Genomic DNA, 17,057 nt, shown 5'->3' with positions numbered 1-17,057 from the left:
CCTGATGCTTTCTTACTGGGCAGCCACCCCATCAGGACAAGAGATCTGGAAAGTAGACAAGGAAGATGCTTGAGACAGAATGTTTCCATATATTCAATTTGCTGTCTTTTTCCCTCTTCTTCTTCTAGTCTTTATACAGATGGAGGAGGCAGCAGATATGGCACCAAATTCCCAGTGGGCTTTGAGGGTACTGAGCTTAGATGTGATCATGGCTCCTGTCTGTAAGCCCTTTTGTACTGATGCAACCTGACTTGTTTCTGAAGACCTTGCTAAGATGTTTGAGTTAGAATGACAGAGATGTCATTTGCAGTCCAGAAAGTTATGGCCTGAAGCACACAGGGAAAGCTGGAGATGGGGCCATGGGTTGGCACCAGCAGGAGGTTCTATCCCATTTCCCAGAGAAGTATTCCCCAGCGGCCTGGGCCACGTGTTGGAGCCCATCTTGCCTCCTGTTTGCTCAGGCTTTCTAATAAAAAATTACCAAAGCATCAAGAAAAGACTGCATGCTCTAGTACTATCTGGGATTTCCCAGGGTATGACCTGGATTGGCTTCGGGTCACATTCAAGAAGCAAAGAGGGTGGGCTGGGATGGGCAGGGGGTGGGCAGGATAGCAAGTGCTGGTTTCTTTAGAGAAGCAAAAAGGAGGGACGTTTATGAGCTGGTAGCAGAGTCTTCAAAACTGCCCCTGGTTTGTGGGAAAAGACTGAGCAATGTCCCTTCTCTAACTTGAGAGAAGTGTGCTGTGAAAGATGGATGGGACACAGGTCCAGAGGAGCAAAGGATAGATTAGAAGCATCTGGAGAAGAGCACTGAGCTGGAGTGCACTATTCAGCAGCATCACACAACTGCATTGGCTGGCCACAGACAGTGAGGCAAATGTCCTTTCTTGACCCTGGGACCAAGTGACAAAAGGAGAACGATGTGGCTGCAGCACCAGAAGAACACCACTGAGAATGGGAATGCAGATAGTTTTTGTGCTTTTTTTATTGTTAAAAAAATATTAACAGTCATTAAACAAACAAACAAACAAACATTCACAACCCATCACAGAGTCCTGAAAGCTTTGGCCATTTGTTCCCAATGGAGTCCTTCATCTAACGGCAGATGGTGATTTCAGCCAAAAGGCCCCTTCATGTTTTTCATGGGCGGGTACTGTTGCTCCATTGGTATGGCCCCAAAGCAGTCAGAGGGGCTACAGTGACCAGTCTTGCCTGGCTGGCCCATGGGACCTGGGGGGCCAGGGATGCCAGGAATACCTTGCTGGCCCATGGGTCCAGTTGGGCCCATCTTGCCATACCCTGGAGGGCCTTGCGGACCTAGGGGAGAAAGAGTCAGAGAAGGAAAGTCAAGAGGCCCAAGTCATAGAGAAAGAAGAAGCAATGGTCATGACAAATGACACCATACATGTGAGAAATGTTTCTCCAGTTATAAGGATCTGGTTCTCCCATTAATTTCACAATAACAATACTACTAGCTGGTATTATTGATAGCTTCTCTATGCCAAGCATTGGACAGCTTTTTATGCAGTTGCTTTCTGTTTTTTGTTTTTCAATCTTCACAACGATTCCCTGAGAAAGGAGCTATCATCTCATTTTATCAATGAGGACGCAGATCTGGAGGGTGGTGAAGTTGGTTGGTACAGCCAGGTCATCCGGCCTTGGTCATTCCCTTTGGGGCTATGCAACCAACGATGTGCGTTAGAGAGTCACTCTGAGAGGGTAAGTGACCTCCTCAAAGTTATGCAGCCAGAGAGAGGCCAAGCGGAGCTTGAACTCATGCTCCCTGACCTCCAACACATCCAGATCTCCTCCACTAACTTGCAAGTGCAGTTTAGGACTAGGAAGGCAGGGACTAGGTCTTCCACTTTTCTCCATCCCTTTCCCACTGTCTCTGCCACAGGCTCTAGGAGAGTGTAGGGCACGCAGTAGTGTTACTATAAATGTTGGTTGATTGGCCTGTCATTTTTGGGAGTTGTACACAATTGTATTGTAAAAGAAACAAAGAAAGGGGGTCTCTGCTGCTCTGAAATCATCATCTCAAGGGCTGGCTTTTCCTACCTGGGGGACCAGGGAGACCACTTTCTCCTGCGACGCCAACTCCAATGTCTCCCTTTTCACCTTTGGTACCGGGCAACCCTGGCACAAGGGGAAAAAAATTAGTCCTATCCCTGGGTAGAAAAGTGGCACCTCGCAGTTGGATTATGTGAAGCACAGACACAACACACCACATTCACAACAGACCTCGTGTAATGCTCATGCATGCCCCTAAGAGCTCTGTGTGCCCCTCTGGGATCCAGAGGGCAGAGCTACCTCTCATTCCTGGCAAGCCCTGCCGGCCTTCTCTGCCAATCTGTCCGGGGAGCCCAGGCGATCCTGGAGCGCCTGGCCGACCCGGAGAACCATCCTTCCCTGGGGGCCCTGGTCGTCCTGGAGCTGCCGCCATCTCTACAGGGAACTGCATCCTGGAGGTGTAGTAAGCCATCCTCTCTGCAAGAAAGGACAAGGGCAGGTCACAGAGTATCCCCAAGGGACCCAGAATGATGGCAGACACTGCAGACAGGCCACCAGCCTAGAGTCCAAAACATCTCTCAGTGGGAGGTCAGTGCAAGGACATGGGAGATGATCTCCTAAGTGGCCTCGGAGCCCTTGCCTCCGCCCTGCTCTGCATGGTGACCTTCTGCAGCCCAGATCTGACTACGGCACCTTTTTCTCAAACACCCTTCATTGGTTAACCACTGGCTTCAGGACACAGTCCAGACCCTTGCCTGGCATTCAAGGTCTGCTCCCCAAGCTTGATGTCTAGCCCTTCAGGACAGGTCCATGCTCCCCCTGCTGTGTGTCCCCAGCCAGCCCCCAGTACCTTGGTGTTGGGTCAACAAATGAGCAGATGGTTTTACAAGGAGAAAAAAAGGGCAACAAGCTTTAAAAAAAAAAAAGCACTGACCATCCTACAGTTGCTGCTTATCCCTCTCTTTAGAGATCACATACTGCTGCCTCATTTGATGTCAATTTACTTGTCTGTCTTCATTGCTCAAGTTGGGGCTTGGCGAGGGCAGGAGGGGATCATTTTATCTCTGAACAATGAAGGTAACAGGAAATGTCTGAAGTATACTTGAATACATGTCTGTCAACCCCACGTCTTTAAGTATATGAGAGGGGTGTGGCAAGGGGGTAGTACATGAAACTTTAAGGAAAAGGAGGCCAGAGCTGGGTGGAAAAGCAGCTGGGAAGGGCAAGTAGCCCCCACTGCTACCCAGCCGGCTGCCAATTACCATCAAACATTTTAATGATCTCTTGTCGGATGAACCTCTTGATTTCATCATAATTCACCATGTCTCCCTGAGGAAAAAGAAGAAAACCTCTCTCAATTATACTTCCAAGCCTGGTACTTTTCTCCAGGGAACAGATGTCTATGGGAATGAAGGATGGGGAGGGTGGCAAAGGTACCAGTAGCCTCCCAGAGATTCTTAATCTACAGTCCTAACCCTCCCGAAATTGTACAAAACATTCTGTGCATGAGTGCATTTTTCTAGGGAGAGGGTTCCCCAATCCCCCCACCCTCCCACACACCACCGAATGGAGGATGGTGTTCTTTCCCACAGAGCACCAGAGGACTTCTTGAAATGATCCATGCTCCTTCCCACCTGCCGGCTGCATGGAGCAGTGCAGCTGAGGGACTGCCAGCCTTCCCCCCTGCCCCCTTACCATGGAACCCGGCATGCCAGGCAATCCAGGGCTCCCCACCGGCCCCGGAGATCCAGGGTGGCCTCTCTCTCCGGCAGGACCCGGTGGCCCCACAGGCCCCATGGAGCCACTCTTGCCAGGTCCACCAGGCATGCCAGCTCTCCCCTTCTCTCCTGCTTGGCCCTTCTGTCCTGTAGGTCCCAGGTCGCCCTACAAGGAGAGGAAGTCACAGTCTAGTACTGCCAAGTATTGTCAAGCCTCCTTCATGAGGCCCCTTCCTCCCTGCCCCCCCCCACACACAAAGCCTACTGCACCTCCCTCTGGACTGTGACCGCAACATCCTAACAAGTTGCCCTGCCCCAAGTTCCTCCTGCAATTTACCCTTTATACTGCCCCCAGAGGGGTCTTCCTAGAAGACAGCTCTCATGATGTTACTCCCTGCTTAGGGATTCTGATGGCTCCCAGGTCTCTTAGCATAAAGGCCTAGCTCCTTGACCAGACATTCAAGACCATTCAATAAGTGGTCCTGACCATACCTTCTCTAGGCCCATCTCCCTGCCCTTACACTTCCAGCCATACCTCCCTGGATAGAGTTTGCTGATTCTGCCATGCTGTCTTAGTACAAGCAGCCTTCGTACAAGCAGCTCTCTTGCCTGGAGTGCCCTCCTCTGCTTCTCTACTCAGTGCACTCCTCCCACTTGGCAGAAATGGTCTTGTGCTTTATACGGCTTCCCTGACTCCCCAGGCCAAGTGGGGGCTCCTCCCCTCAGAATCCACAGGGCTATGTCTCATCCTCCTCTGTAAAACTCAACACACTCGAGTATAACAGTGACTGGACTGCAGTGGGCACCTCCTGTTCTGGGATCTCTGTTTACCAAGGCCAGGAAAGAGGGCCTGGAGTGTAAGCAAGATTAAGCAGATGCTTGTAGAATAAAGGGATGAATAAACGAATGAATGAATAAATCAGTTATTGAGTGAATGAATTGGAAATTCCTATTCCCCCCAGCCACAGCTAAGAACCCTGGAAGAGTCCCATTTGGGAGGTTTTCAGAGTTAAGGTGGCTCCAAGTCCTACCCACTGGCCTTTGCATGCCTTCTTTCTGTGGCTCAAGTCAGAGCTTGGAGCTGGGCTTCATCAACTTATGAGCGTCTCCTCTCAAACCCAGCCAGTGCCCACTCACCTTTGGACCAGGAGGTCCATAGAGTCCCTGTTTTCCAGGTGGTCCCTAGAGAAGAAGAGAAAAAGTCAGGGGTCAAGTACAGGCAGCATTCCTGAACTGTCCAAGGGAGGTAGGTGCAGTGAAGGGACCACCCTCCATAGGCTTAGGCCCCTGGACTGTGACTGTGAGAAAGGACAACAGCTTCTCTGCCAACAGAAGGGTAGACAACATGGAAAGAGAATGATGTCCTCTGGGTCATGGCCTTGTTTGATTATGTTGGTGGGACTCTTGTCACAGAAGAAGGGAGGTGAGAAGAACTCAGAAGGAAAAGTCAGCTGTGGCATGTGGTGGGCCTGGCAAGAGTTGGTCCCCGGGAAATGTTGATTTGGGATTATTATAGTCTCTTTGCAACTGGGCATATGGAAAAATAAACAATGAAAACAAGTCTTGTTCCCATCCTGGTTCCCTAGTTCCTGATTTCCCTCTCCAGAGTAGCAAAGGTTACTAGTTTCTGTATGTCTGTCCAGAGGGCACAGACAGGGAATGTTTACTGAGCAAAAAGGGGTCAGAACAAGGCAAAAGCAAGGGGAAAAGGTGAACAGAAGACCAGCAGCACAGTACCTCTTTGCCAGTTGCCCCATCCGTGCCTGGTTCACCCTGGGGGGCAGGGAGCAATGGGAGAGGTGATGAGCTCCAACCCAACTTGGCCTCACATGCCTTGTCCAGCCCACTGGGCATGCCTAGCCCCCTGCCCCATCAAGAACTCACAGTCCTCCAGCCCTCACCCTTTGCCTGGGCATGGCCCATGGAAACTACGTCCCCCACCTCTAGCCCCACCTCGTATCCCTGCCTGGTCCCCAAGTCCCATTCTGACAACCCTTGGGAACTCCCTGACTATGAACTCAGTGAAGGAAGAACACACTGGGCCTGCCTCGCTTTCCTAGATATCAGCACCTCACACACTTCCTGGTTGATATCAGCTAAATGTTTTCTGAATGAACGCATGAAGTGCAAACAGGATGCCTTATTCTCTGGTGAGGTCCCTGATATTGGCCGGGGTGAACCTGAGCCCAATCCCTCCACAAGACAGGCTGACTGTCTGGCCCAGTTCCTTTCTGGTGAGATGCTGAGTGAGGAGTCTGTGATTGCATGCAAGTGGTAAAATACATCCAGGGACCCTGGAGGCTCCTGAGCCTGAAGGTAGAGAGGGAAGGAGGGTTCTCGGCATGAATGTGAATGAGTGGGAGTGGCAGGGCCTCCTGGCAGATGGCTGATCGACCTTCCCCACCCCAGCTGAAGCCATCCACCCCATCCCAGGGTCAGGCAGGGACCACTGATTGCTACTGTTTTCCAGAAGACAATCTGTTTTGGTGGAAAGCCCTGACCTGGGAGCTGGGAGACCCGGGACTCTGTCTCAACAATCCCAGGAGACTTTTTGGCCCTGAGATCTGCTAATAGTTCCACCCGATGTGGTTCACCTATCAGGAATATTTGAAAGAGGTAGAATTGCTAAGTGGCTCAGGACACAAGCTCTGGAGTCATGCAGGCTGGGAATCAAGTCCCAGCTCTTCCACTCAATAGCTGTGTGACTCTGAGTGACCTACTTAAGTATGCTGAACCTCAGTCTCCTCATCTGTAAAACAGGACAACCAGACCCACTAAACAGGGTTGCAATAGAGATTAAATGGCAAAATGCACATTGAGCACTTAGCTCACCATCCAGCACGTGGCCACCGGCCAATACATTGTAGCTCTGAATATTAAACATTGGCTGAGATGAAAGAGAGGAGTGGCTTCTGGGGAGCTGAGGAAGCTCAAAGGCAGTAACCTTGTGTGCAGTTGGCAGAGCACTGACTTGCAAGGCTTGTCTCTTCTTCCAAATATTATGTGATCCTCAGGCACAAGCTGCAACCTGCCATCTTGCCTTCCTAACAGACTCTCCTTCTCTGGAGAGCCCAGATCTGCAGTGCTGAGCTGATGTGGCAAAGCCAACTGATTGGCTGTGCAATGGAAGTTGGGGCCTTACCGGGGGGCCGGGGTGTCCGGGTGAGCCGGGCTGGCCTGGAAGGCCTATAAGGCCTCTTTCTCCAGTAGCTCCCCTGTCTCCTTTCAGGCCCTAGAGAATGGTAAGGGGGATGGTGAGAGGGGAGGTGAGGCAGTGGGTTGGACCCCACTTAGCTAGAGGCAGATGCCCCATCATGTGCCAGGGACCATGCCCCACCTCCCAGGAAACACAGGGGGAGGGGGCGCCATGTGAACTTGTAGCAGGGCCCTGTGCTGGCCTCTAGACCTCTCTGAAGGGTTTCACTGCATTTGGGGTGATCTTTGGAGGCAGGAGAGGTGATGCCAAGGAAGGAGGGGGATGGGACAAACCATTCTCAATCCCTCCAGCCCCCTCTGGAAGGGGCCCACAGCAGAGTTGGGCAAAATCCCTGGGAGAGGAAGGGCGAGGGCAGCATGTCACTCACCACTGCAGAGATCCCAGCTGGACCTGGCTGGCCTGGAGGCCCTGGTGGCCCCTAAAGAGAGATGAGTCAGTGGATGGCAAGAGGTTCCAGCAATTAGACCTCCAGGGAGGCAGAGAGGGGCTGACCAGGAGGAAGCCTGCAATCTCCGCAGCTCCAGCTCTGGTCTTGCCCTTAAACCTTTTCTTCCCCTCTGGCCCTGTACTTGACCTTTTGCTAGGATAGATGTGCCCAGAGGCCCAGTGAGGATCGTCGCTCCGACCTCAAGCCCTCTATCTCCCAGCGAGGCCTCCAGGGCTCCCTGAGGGAGGACCTTAGAGCTGCTGCCAGAGGCCAAGGACGGAGGGCTGAGGCCAGAGAGAGCTGCTCCATGGGCCTGGAGTCTCCCGAGGCCTCGTGCTTCTCCCTTCCTGCTCTGTGTGTGGAGGGGCGGGGGGGGGGGGGGAGTGGGTTGGAGTGCAGACCAGGAGCCAGGGAGCTGAGGAGCAGGGGGGTGGGCCAGGGGCTCAGCCCCCACCCCAGTGTTCACATGGATTCCCCCCACCCACTCCCAGCTGGTCTCCTGTCGCTCCCTAAGGCCTGAGTGCACAGAGACTCCTTGTTATTTGTCAAAACGCACAGGCAGGCTCCTTCCTTACCTGGGTGGGGGCTGTGTCTGAAATATCTCTCCCATCTCAGGCGGTCACATCCTTGCCTTTGAGGCACAACTCAAATGTCCCCTCCCTAATTGGAAGTGACCCCTTCTCTGCACCCCAGGACACTCAGTTCTTTCCAAAGCACCTCCCCCCACACCCCAAACTGAAAGTTCCAGAGTCCATAATCTCTGTTCTGCTCATCTCAAGTCTCCTGGGGCAAAAGTGTCCAGCGCTGGGGCACACAGCAGAGAGGCTGGGCTGGACATGCGGAAGAGAGAGGGGGACTCCTGTGCCACCCTTGCCTCCAGTCCCCTGTAAGTCTCCAGTGAGGACTCAGTTCAGAGGGTGGGCCCCTGGACACATTATTCTCGCCCTTCATCTGTCACATGAGGGGACCGGGCTAGCCCTGGGTTCTAGTTGAGGACGTGGACTTCTTGAGAGCCATAAAAACAGCGATGGGGAACTGAAAGCTACTTTTTTTGTTTTAATCATGAACTACTTTACCATTTCAAAAAGTCTCCTGGAAATTTCACAGCCAGCCACAATAAGGCTGCAGTAAAACACCAGTGTGTTTGCTTTTAGCTGGAACCCTCTCAACTTGGCACAGTCCTACCAATCGATGGCGCCGGTTGGCAGTTGTCTGTGTTACTGATGTTACTGAAATCTGAATTACTGTTTAATAAACATCTCCTCCAAGTCGCCCTGTTCCGGTGCACGATGCCACCCACTTACCCAGGGGCTCAAACCAAACACAGGAGTCATCCTTCATCCTCTCTTCCTCCTTCCCACAGCCCCATACCAGGGTCATCAGCAAGTCCTCTACTTCCAAACACACCCCAGATCTGCCCACACTTCCCTGCTCTACTACAACCATCCACCGCCTGCTGAAGAAGCCCCTAGCTGATAGCCCCACTTCCATCTGTGTGCTCCCCCCCAAACTCTTGGCCACACCTCCAACCCCTCTGACTCCATGCCTTTCCATCTAAGCTCACCCTCCCCCTTCCCTGCACACCCTCCTGGCACTGCACTCTAGTCACACCAGCCTTCTCTGGGTTCCTCAGACCTACAGAGCTGGCACCAAGACCTTCCCCACCTGTGCCAGCTGTTCCCTCCACCTGGAACACTCTTCCCCCAGTCTGTCCTATAGCTAGCTCCAACTTGGCTCAAATGTCACTTCTCCTTCCCAGTGCCTCCCTGGACCCTCACATCGTTGCCTGATGATTTTCACATTAATTTGTCTGTCTGTTGTGCCTGCACGAAGGCTCGGTGAGCTCAAGGGACCTTATCTCACTTGTTCACTACTGTGGCCCCAATGCCTGGACCAGGTCTGGGATGGAGCAGTGTGATAAATACTGGTTGCACAACTGAATGACCTTTGTATGAACAAGGTGTAGGGCCTGGAAACCACTGGATTGGGCCTGGAAACCACTGGAGGCCCCTTACAAGGCCAGCCCTGTTCCTGCTATGGTCAGTTCTTCCATCACCAGCATGCCCTCCGCCACCCTGCCTCAGCTGAATCCTAGTCTCACAGAGACAGAGATGAAAGCAGTTTAACTCACAAGATGGCCGGGCGGACCGGGTCTTCCCTGGGGTCCCATGGCACCAGGCTCACCCTGCAGGAGCCGGAAAAGAGAAGGAACAAAACAAAAACAGATTACGTGCACCCATGTGGCTATTGGTGGGAGAGGGCTCAGTGGAGCAGGTGTGAACACCATTGGCCAAGCCCAGCCTCAGATCCAGGACTTCCAGAGCCTGCGGGACCAGCCCTGCCCAAGGAGTATTGTTGGATAGAGAAAGTGGAGCCCCCAGCCCAAGGAAGCCAGGCTCTGCCCGTCAAGATTGGTGACCCAACAGCCTCTAGGTTGGGAAGCCAGTTATAACCCTTAAGAGGAGAGAAAAATTTCAAGTTGTGCAGTGTTAAGCAAAACCTCACCCAAAAGGCCAAGGAGAAAAATTGTCTGCTTTGTCAGTATGTGGGAAGAAACTACTGCATCCCAGACTCAGCAGAGCCCAAAGGCTGCCCAAAGGTAGCCTGAGTGGGCTCTGGGCCATTACCTCTGCTCCAGGCCGGCCACTGCTGCCAGGGGGACCTGGTTTTCCACAGTCACCCTGGAAGAGAGAGAGGGAATTGGCGCTTACCAGGCCTCTACTTGGCACTCCCCCACCAGTTGACCCCATAGGGGCCCTGCCACCTGCCCTTGTTCTTATGCCCTCAGGCTGGTAGATGGAGAATCCCTGACCCAGTCTGCCAGGCACTGGTGGCCTCAGGTGGCTTGGATGCTGTGTCACCCCAGCCAGGGGTCAGGTGGCACTTCTACCTGGACAAAGCTGCCATGCTTTGAGTCAGGTCTCAAGGAGGGTAGAGAAAACCTGCTTGGCAGAAGTTACCAGGCCCTCAAGAAATGGAAACAGCACAAATGTCCATCAACTGATGGAGTGGATAAACAAACTGTGATACATACACGTGATCGAATATTATCCAGCTATAAGATGGAATAAAGTTGTCATGATGCGTGCAGCAAAGTGAATGAACCTTAAGGACATTATGTTGAGCAAAAAAACCAGACACAAAAGGACAAATATTGCATCGTCTCACTAATATGAGCTACCTATGATGAGCAAACTCTGGAGTTAAATTTGAGAGCATGGGTTATTAGAAGATAGAAAGAGGGTAGAGATTGAGCAATTGGTGCTTAAGGAGTATAGAATGTTTAATTAGGTTGAGTCTAAAGGTTTGGAAATGGATTATACTATACTGTGTGATGGTAACACAATACTATAAGTGTAAGTACGAAGCTGTGTGTGAGTATGGCAGAAGAGAAAGGCTAGTGTAGTGTATGTCACTAGAAGGAAAGCTAGAGAATAAAACCTGGGACTGTATAACTTAGCAGAACCTAGAGTAGATGATGACAGTGGTTAATTATACAAATATAAGAAAGTTCTTACATTGTAAAACATATTTTACAGTCACTATTACAAGGAGTTAATAATAGGGTGGTATATAGAAAAAATATTGTTAATGCATACTAAGGCCTATAGTTAACAGTAACACTGTAATATTCTTTCATTAATTGTAACAAAGGTGCTATACTAAAGATAAATGTCAATAACAGGGCAATAAAGGTGTATGAGATTTTTTTTGAAGAAATGAGAATATTCTCATATTGATTGTGGTGGTGAATGCATAACTATGTGATTATACTAAGAGCCATTGATTGTACACTTAGAATGGACTGTATGGTGTGTGAATAACACTGTTTAAAAAGAAAAAAGACGTTACCAGGCCCTTACCTTAGATCCTGGAAGGCCAGGATGTCCCGTTTTCCCTTTAAAGCCCTGGAAGAGAAAGCAGGAAGCTGTCATGCTTGTCATGCCCTTGCCTCAATCAGAGACCTTTTCCTGTTCCTTCTTCCTTGGATTAAATAAATCAAACCAATCCAAAGTCACAATGTGGTTTCACAGAGGATCAAATTTTAGTTGCCCGCCCACCCAGGCAGAGCCTGCAACTTGCTCAGTCTTTGGGACTACCGAGCTTCCACTCCTCACTGCAGTTCAGCTTACCGGGGGTCCCATGATTCCAGGGGGGCCAGCAGGACCAGGGTCCCCCTAGAGAAAGAGACCAGGGGACTGAGACAGAAGTCTTGTCAGGCCCACATCCAATTCATTCGCCACCGTCTTCTACTTTCTCCAGCCCCCTTCCCCCAGCCTTCCTGTGATGGAGGCAATGTGACATCGGCAGGGGAAAGATCCTCAGCCTCTGACTGTGGACGTTGAGTAAATCCTACAGAATAAAGTCTCTGGGCCTTAGCTTTCCTTCTTCTGAGTACAAAAGGAGACTGAACTTTGCCATAGCCCCATCCCTTTCAGATTCCCCAGCAAAATGAAACCCAAGGAGCAAAGGGTTGCTTAAGTCTTTCTATGTCTGCAGCCTGATTCTTTTTGAAACTCAGCCTAGTTTCTCTAGCTGCCTAAGTTTCTGGATATAAATTAATTCCTTTCACTCTTCTGCCTTTGCTGAGGCCCAGCACATCCAACCAGTTAGGCTACCAAAAGAACTGAGACTTCAAGGGACTCCGCTCCACCAGGGAGTTGGAGGCAGACCAAGGGATGGTATTGTGACCCCCTGACAGAAGTGGGGACACTTCAGTTTCCTTCATCAGGTTCCCTTGACTTAGGCCCCTGGAGAAGAAAGGAGAAGGAAAGGAGAGCCTTCCCAGTCCATCACCTCACCCTCAAGCCAGGCTTGCCGTCCTTCCCATCCAGACCATCCAGCCCAGCAGGGCCCTGGGAACAGGAGAAAGGCATTTCTGCAGGTCTGAACCAAAGTCCCAGGGGTGGGAAGCCTGTTCCAGCCCCTTGACTCCCTCGAACCCTCCATCACCCAACTCCCACCCTTAGCAAACAAACACACAGGGACACACATGCATGCACGCACACATACACACACACACACACAGATCCACCAGGCTAAGAGGGCCAACACTCACCTGAATGCCGGGAGGTCCTGGTGGCCCAGGGGGGCCAGGAATGCCTGATGGGCCTCGAATTCCTTCGCTGCCCTGGAAACCAGCCCCCAGCAATCAGCAGGGTCTTGCCCTCCTAAGGTCTAAGTCCTAGACCAGAGGGCCTGGTGACTACTGGAATTCAGGGCAGCCGACTTCTAACACCAGGCTGCCCTGACCTACCTGGGTAGATTCCACCACCACCCCCCCAAAGAGGACCTATCCTCATCTGCAAAGAGTCCTCCCCCTTCCCTCGCCGCTCCATGAGTCCAGTGTCTTCTTCAAGGCAGAGCCAGGAGCTGGCAAGGCCGTGCTCAAGACGTGTGCTGAACTGAAGGTATCAGTGACAACAACATGTCAGGCACTAAGTGGGCTCTGATGTCCCCAAGCTGAATAAAGGGAGACCTCTGTCCTTAAGGAGCTTACAGTCCCATGAGGGGCACAGGCCCGCTACCATCGAGGGCATCGAGGGCAACATGAGAAGCCACGTGCCCTGTGAGAATGAGGGCTGGGAGGGGTGCAGAGAGGGAGCAGCTCACTCTGCCTGGGGGTCAGGGAATGTGCCACAGAAGGGTCCCCAGACCCTGAAGCATGACTGGGATTTAGGTAGGTGGAGGAGAAAAGGGCATGCCAGAGGAAATGCAGAGAGAGAAAGGACAAAGGTTTGGAGGTGGCAATGTGCTTGGTTCCCACAGAGCATAGGGCGGCGGGAGGGGGCTGTAAGGTATGGGGGTACAGAGGACAGGAGGAGAGGTTGGAGGAGTTGGAGCCTGACTGCGGAAGGCCCCAAACACTGGAAAAATCTTTATTAAGTAATATTAATCAGGCCAGTGGTTTCAAACTGTACTTCTCAGGGCCCTGGGGGCTCCTGGAGAAACTTCTATGCTGAGAGCATGAAGTGGGGGGCCAGAGGGGGGACTCCGGGACCCCTCCCTTTGCCTTAGTCAGAGCAGTTCTACTTGATTCTGTTTTATAGACTGGGCTTTCACTTGTGCTTCTGTGTGAAGAAAGAGCTCAGGCACTACAGAGTAAAGTCTGAAAACCACCGCCGCAGGTACTGGGAGCTATTAAAGGTTCGAGGACAGGGGAGTGATGAGAACTGAAGTGTGGATTAGAATGTTTACCGGAGATGGGGGGGGGGGGGGCGGGCAGGCAAGCAAAGAGGGCCACTGCAGTCCCCCACTGGGGAGAGAGTGACTGCCCTAGAACAGTGAGCGTGGGGATGTCCAAGAGGAAAGAGAGAATAGACCCGAGACCCAGTAAAGTGGGGAAATACCTTGGGGGAGGAGGGGTGTCATTGCAATGCCATAAACCACCAGGAGGGGTCAGCATAGCCCTAGGAAACAGCCCCCACCGGGTGCCAGACCAGAACCCCTGGCCAGATGTTTGGGATTCTCCACAATGACCAGCCTAAGGAGAGCAGGCAGTCTTGGGACACAAAGATAGCCAGCTTCCTGCAGTACATAGAGCTCCAGCCAGTGGGGGCTTCCTCCAGGTCTGAGCTGTGCTGCTAAGTCAGCCTGAGCCCCTGGGCTACCCTGCTACCCCCTCCCTGGGCCTCACTTTCCTCACCTGGAAATGAGAAGTTAAATCAGCATGGTCTTTCGACCTAGTCCCTACCAGCTCTGAAGCACTGTGCTGTGTGTGCTCTAGAGCAAAGAGACTTTCCACGAAGCTGCAGGCCTCCTGCCCTTCCCACTAGGCCATGGTCCCCCAACCCCCACCCCAAGCTCCAAATTCAGTCTCTGGGGCCCCTTACCCCCTCCTCACCCATCAAATCTGGGAAGCTCAGAGGTTAGGCTGAGGTGGAGATGTTAAAGTGTATCAAGCCAGACCCAGGGGCAGCCTGTCTGGGGATTCCCTAGGCTGCTGCTCCCTTACACCCTTGTCACCAAGTCCCAGTCCACCCTCTGCCCTCTCTGAGCTTTGGGGGCACGTGCACATGGCTGCCTGGGAGACCGTTCAGCCTGCAGGCTGACTTCCTCCTGTGGTTATCAGACCCAAAAGGCAAATGCCTAGGACAGCTCCTGAGGCAGATATAGGGTGCAGGCCGGGGACATGCAGCCCTCCTTCCCTCAACTCCTTGCCCTCCCCCTGGAGAAGATGAGGCCAGCCTTCTCTCTCCCCCTCGGCCTCTTCCCCACCCACCTGCCCTGCCTTTTCCCCACTCCCCACAGATCAGGACATCAAGTCACAGAGGCTGGCAGGCTCCCTGGGACAAGATCGCATCCCTAGGCACCCACCCCTCTGCTGGGTCCCTGTAGCCATCCTGTAGTTGGTGGCCTGGGCTAGGGATGGGGGCTGTGTGGCTCAGATCAGCGCACTTTGGCCGGCTTGTGCTCCTGCTCACCTTTTCCGCTTGGGGACCGGGTGGGCCAGGCGCTCCAGCTTTGCCTGGGAATCCAGGGGGACCCTATATCAACAGAGGAGCAGGCGGAAGTGAAAGGGGGCCTGGAGGGGGAATATCTTTCCTTCTTCCTCCTGTTTGTGCTACACTCTTGTTGATGCAATCCATTTTGATTTCTTAGAAACTCCCGGCCAGGAGCAATAGGTCCGACTCCCCCTGACTGTGGGGCTGGGGCCCACCCAGGAGGCCCTGCTCTCCAGGCCCCAGCTCCTGGAATCAGGCCTGGCCACCCAGGCCGCCCTCCCCTGCCTCTGCCCTCCCTTCCCCAGGCTCATCCTCACCCCAGCCTGGCCTGGCCTGGCCTGCCCCTCCCTGACAAGCCCATATCAGACACAACCAGCTCTGTGCCTTCACTCACCGGTGGGCCTGGAAAGCCTGGCTGGCCTTGAAAGCCCTACGGAAGAAGCAAGGGACAGTTGGCTGTGCTGGCCCCTCTCTCCTGCCTGGAGGTCCAGGTGGAAAAAAGGACAGAGTGAGGCAGCCCCCGGGGGCCTGGGCTGGGAGGTGGCTCTGCCCGAGATGGTGGCAGAAAAGACACTGGCCATGTGCTGGGGGTGGGGGGGAGGTGACAACTCAAGGGCAGGGAGGCTCGAGGATGACCACCAGAGAAGAGGCCCCCCTCCTGGCCTGCCTCCCCCAACCATCCGCCATGGTCAAGACGGTCTGGCAGGTCACCACTGCCTACTCACCTGGTCGCCCTTTTCTCCCGAGTTTCCTTGGGGTCCTCGTTCTCCTCGGGGACCCTGCAATCCACACAGAACCAAGCAGCTGGAACCCAATCTTCCTTCCTCCAGACCCCGGGGCAGGATTGGGACCAGGTTCCCTGTGTCGTCCTCTCCCCTGCCCCCTCACTCACCCCTGCCCTCTCACTCACCGCTGGGCCTATGGGGCCTGGGAGACCTTCAGATCCTGGCGGGCCCTGTGGACAAATAGGAGCAAAACCGGACCATCTGGCTGGGGGAAGTGGGTTTGGGTGGAATGGGGCAGGGACAGTGCCACGGTTGGGGACAGAGCAGAGGCGGGGGATGGGGGACCCCTCTAGGCCAACAGGGCCTCCCTCTCTTGCCTGAAGAACTGAACCAGACTAACTGGTCCCACCACCTCCTGGTTCATTCCAAATCAGCCAGCAAATGGCTGCCATCTTCTCTTCCTCAAGCACAGCTCTGTCACTCTCTTGCTCAGAAACCTTCCATGGGTCCCATCAACCAACAGAGTAAGGTGCCCACTCTCCACTAACATTAATTTTTGAGGCGTTCTGTAATCTGGCACCAACCGCCCTTTCCCACCACACTCCCTCTCCCTTTCTTGGCTTCCACTTTGCAGTGGTCAGTCGGCCTCTTCCCTGAACCTTCCCCAGACCTTCATTGTCGCAATGCCCACCATTCCCCAGCCCTTCTAGGTCTTTTGAAACCTTTACTAAACCATCGGGTGACTTGAAGCCATTCCTGCAGTTCCCTCAGCTATGGTCTACCCTCTGGAATCCCCCAGTCCAGAGAACCTCACGGCTCCCTCTCTCCCTCCATTCGGGTCTCAGCCCAAACGCCGCTTTCTCAGAGAGGCCTGTCCTCCCGGCCCCTGCTCAGGGTCCTTGACTGGCCTTCTCTCACATAATTTATAGGTATTTATTCATCTGTTAGCTGCTCCCCCACTGGTATGTGAGCTCCATGGGGGCAGAACTGTTTTGTTCACACAGGACGGCACCCAGTGGGCCTGTGAGGATTTGTTATTGGATAAATGCACGATGGGTTTGCTGAATGCCACTGACGCCTCCCAGAGATTTGCGAGGGAGGATAGGTAAGACTCTGATCCCAGTTTGGCTGACCCAGATCTGAGGCTTGTGAGGCTTGTCACCAGACGGGCTTGGGTTCAAGTCCAGGTGCCACCACCAACCAGCTGCGGGACCCTGGCTGAGTGGCGTCCGAGCCTCGGCCACCCCCTCCGAGAACAACCCCTGGCTCCCTCGCTCAGCGTGAGCTCCAGCAAGGGCAGCTCTGGGGATCACCAGCAAAGCGACATGCCCATGGACAGGGGTCACAGAGGAGCTCCGCCTAGAGCCCCAGGCCCTGGCCGTCTCTCAGCTTGCCGTGGCAGGGGGAGGAGGAGATCTCCTGCCAGCTGACTCCCGGACCCCCTCCCCTTGGCAGCCCCGGCCCGGCCTGTCTCCCCGAAACCCGCTGGGATTCTCCTCACAGCTCCCGCCTCCG

General features: G+C 53.4%; 1 protein-coding gene across 1 annotated transcript in view; it reads right to left on the bottom strand.

Annotated features, from left to right (window-relative positions):
- Positions 1 to 967: 967 nt before the first annotated feature.
- Positions 968 to 17,057, bottom strand: part of COL16A1 (collagen type XVI alpha 1 chain) — a 51,277-nt gene continuing 35,187 nt past the window's right edge. Inside the window, exons 54-72 of the mRNA XM_077150510.1 lie at positions 15,728 to 15,772; positions 15,543 to 15,596; positions 15,212 to 15,247; positions 14,797 to 14,859; positions 12,432 to 12,503; positions 12,175 to 12,228; positions 11,506 to 11,550; positions 11,236 to 11,280; positions 10,000 to 10,053; positions 9,504 to 9,557; positions 7,313 to 7,363; positions 6,871 to 6,960; positions 5,466 to 5,501; positions 4,866 to 4,910; positions 3,706 to 3,894; positions 3,273 to 3,339; positions 2,311 to 2,487; positions 2,059 to 2,136; positions 968 to 1,317 (exon numbers count right to left, since the gene is read on the bottom strand). Coding sequence (XP_077006625.1) covers positions 1,115 to 1,317; positions 2,059 to 2,136; positions 2,311 to 2,487; positions 3,273 to 3,339; positions 3,706 to 3,894; positions 4,866 to 4,910; positions 5,466 to 5,501; positions 6,871 to 6,960; positions 7,313 to 7,363; positions 9,504 to 9,557; positions 10,000 to 10,053; positions 11,236 to 11,280; positions 11,506 to 11,550; positions 12,175 to 12,228; positions 12,432 to 12,503; positions 14,797 to 14,859; positions 15,212 to 15,247; positions 15,543 to 15,596; positions 15,728 to 15,772 — 1,458 coding nt within the window. The 3' untranslated portion in view covers positions 968 to 1,114. The remainder of the gene's footprint in view (positions 1,318 to 2,058; positions 2,137 to 2,310; positions 2,488 to 3,272; positions 3,340 to 3,705; positions 3,895 to 4,865; positions 4,911 to 5,465; positions 5,502 to 6,870; positions 6,961 to 7,312; positions 7,364 to 9,503; positions 9,558 to 9,999; positions 10,054 to 11,235; positions 11,281 to 11,505; positions 11,551 to 12,174; positions 12,229 to 12,431; positions 12,504 to 14,796; positions 14,860 to 15,211; positions 15,248 to 15,542; positions 15,597 to 15,727; positions 15,773 to 17,057) is intronic.

The sequence above is a fragment of the Tamandua tetradactyla genome, chromosome 2 (genome assembly GCF_023851605.1).
Source record: "Tamandua tetradactyla isolate mTamTet1 chromosome 2, mTamTet1.pri, whole genome shotgun sequence".
Lineage (NCBI taxonomy): Eukaryota > Metazoa > Chordata > Mammalia > Pilosa > Myrmecophagidae > Tamandua > Tamandua tetradactyla.
Note: the sequence above shows the minus strand (reverse complement) of the source record. Positions and strands in the feature narration are given on the sequence as shown.